Here is a 2,247-nt window from a genome sequence, read left to right as displayed (position 1 = left end):
GGATCTTATAAAAAAAGTCATCAACATGTAGGCTAAGTGATTTCTGTATAAGGTATTTATTATATCATTGAATTAACTAAAGACAGTAAATTATGTCAATAGGGAATATTTTAAAAAATTATATCTATACTGTAATAGTATGTAACTATGAAAAGGAATGAAGTAGTTCTATATAGACAGACAGAATAATCTTCGTGCTATATTGCTAAGTGAAAAAAAGTTGCAGAACAGGAGATATAGGAAGAATCCATTTACGTAAACAATGAAACCCAAAGTGTATTGGTGTGCACATGTGTGCACGTGCTTGCAGTTTTATAGAAAAAAAGACTTCAAAGGGTAAATACCGTTCTGCTTACACTTGGGGAATGCTTGTGGGAGGTGGGGGTTTACCTCATGTTCTTCAGTGTGGTTTGAACTTTCTTTACAGTAAAACTAAACTTATAATGAACTGTAGTAAAATCTAATCATTTGGCTTTCACATATTTTATTTTAGGATTGGTCCAAAGGAAGATTTTTTCCACTGTTCGAAATGTAACTTATGTTTAGCTATGAATCTCCAAGGAAACCACAAGGTATCAATTGTAATAATTTTTAAAAGTATTACAATGTTTTTGAAAATGAGCTTAAATCCTAATGTTTTGAAGCATAATTTTCAGATATTACCAAGTAAAACCATGTTGCTTTTTATTTTTAAGCAGTCTTAAGGAAGGAATAGATTTTTTTAAAATATACACCTCAGAATATCTGATCCACCATACCACCTCTTTATAGTGTATATGAATATTTATATCAGTTGCTAGTGTAATGTTGACAACTCTTAAATTGGTTTGTGGATATTTATTGGTACTAGTTTCAAGAATAGCTTTCACAATGCATAGTACAGAAGTACAGAACAGTGTGATCTGTTAGCACCGCATTCCAAGAAAATTCAGAAATATATGTATATTTTTTTCATAATTAAAGAAATAATTTTTAATCCAGGTGTAGCAATTATATCATGATCCTAAGCCCTTAAAATTATTTTCCATTATTTAGAAAAAATGTAATAAGTTATCATTTATAGTACTGATTCTATCTAATATAAGAATTTAGAGAATAGAGAGACTAATGTGGATTTTTAAAAATAGGTAATAACTGACCTAAAATAATAAAGTGGTAAGAGAAATTGAGATGAATAATAGATTTATGGGATATAGTGACAAGGTATAATGGAAAAAGAATAGGGCTATGTAAAGATGGCCCTCATGGTTTTTAGCCCTGGCTTATGGTACTTGTTTAATAGATTGTGAATTTGTTCTAGCTAAAATATTGAGTTTGGTTTTATAGACTTGAGTCTGGGGTGATAGCAAGATAAGCTATGCTGTCTTTCAAAACTTACATGCACATATTCTCTTATATTTTTGTTCTGTTTCTCAGTTATCTTTTATTGTCTGTATTAGTAACTGGTCCTACCCATCTACTCAAGTGCTCGCTTAAAAAACCTGCGCATCATCCATGGCTTGCTTGGTGCTTTCCCTTATCTTCTTACATCTAATCAGACACTGTCTTGTCAAAGTTAAGAACTCAGGCCCTGGAGATAGCCTATTGGAGCTCAAATATAGTTCCACCTCTTATAAGCATGCAATTATGGAAGTTGTTTTAGCTTCTCTGGGCCTCAAGTACCTCATATGTAAAGTGGGATAATAATTACACTTTTTTCATTTAGAGATTGAAGTATTAGTTAAGCTAGTACAAGTAATGAACTTAGCATACAGCATGTAGTAAAATCTCAATAATATGAACTGTTATTATTATCAATACTATTAAATAGTTTAGCTTTGGAGTAAAATACGTATAAAATAGAAAGGTTCCAAACATTATCTCTGCATCTTTGATTAAGTCTTAACTCACCGAGTTTCCTTATCTGTAAAATGAAGATAATTTGAATAATTAAGATATATTGAGCAATATCATTGTTTCAGATAAAGTGCAAGAGCTGAAATGGTTGTGAGAGTTAAGCTGTTTTTGTCAGACATATAAGAAACATGTATTAATGTTAATTATTACCTTTACTAAATAGGTATTATTTCCTTTATTAGTTTTTATTATTAATGATATTGTTATATCTGTCATTTCCATCTAGTTAAGCTTTTGTTAATTTGAGTTTCTCTTTTAAACAGTGTATTGAAAATGTTTCTCGGCAGAATTGTCCGATATGTTTGGAGGTAAGCTTAAAATAATTTTTGCTTTGGGACTATCCCCTGGTGA

The 2,247-nt window shown here is 30.5% G+C and overlaps 1 protein-coding gene across 6 annotated transcripts in view; it reads left to right on the top strand.

Moving 5' to 3' along the window:
• Positions 1 to 2,247, top strand: part of RCHY1 (ring finger and CHY zinc finger domain containing 1) — a 24,753-nt gene that overhangs the window by 18,251 nt on the left and 4,255 nt on the right. For 4 of the 6 annotated variants that reach the window (XM_023530867.1, XM_023530871.1, XM_011360545.2 and 1 more), the window contains one exon: positions 494 to 572. In XM_023530867.1, the coding sequence (XP_023386635.1) occupies positions 494 to 572 (79 nt within the window). Of the gene's footprint in view, positions 1 to 493; positions 573 to 2,159; positions 2,205 to 2,247 lie in introns of all 6 variants that reach the window. The other 2 variants (XM_011360544.2, XM_023530869.1) reach the window with 1 other exon arrangement.

The sequence above is a fragment of the Pteropus vampyrus genome, unplaced genomic scaffold (assembly GCF_000151845.1).
Source record: "Pteropus vampyrus isolate Shadow unplaced genomic scaffold, Pvam_2.0 Scaffold56, whole genome shotgun sequence".
NCBI lineage: Eukaryota > Metazoa > Chordata > Mammalia > Chiroptera > Pteropodidae > Pteropus > Pteropus vampyrus.
This window is presented reverse-complemented; position numbering and strand designations above follow the sequence as displayed.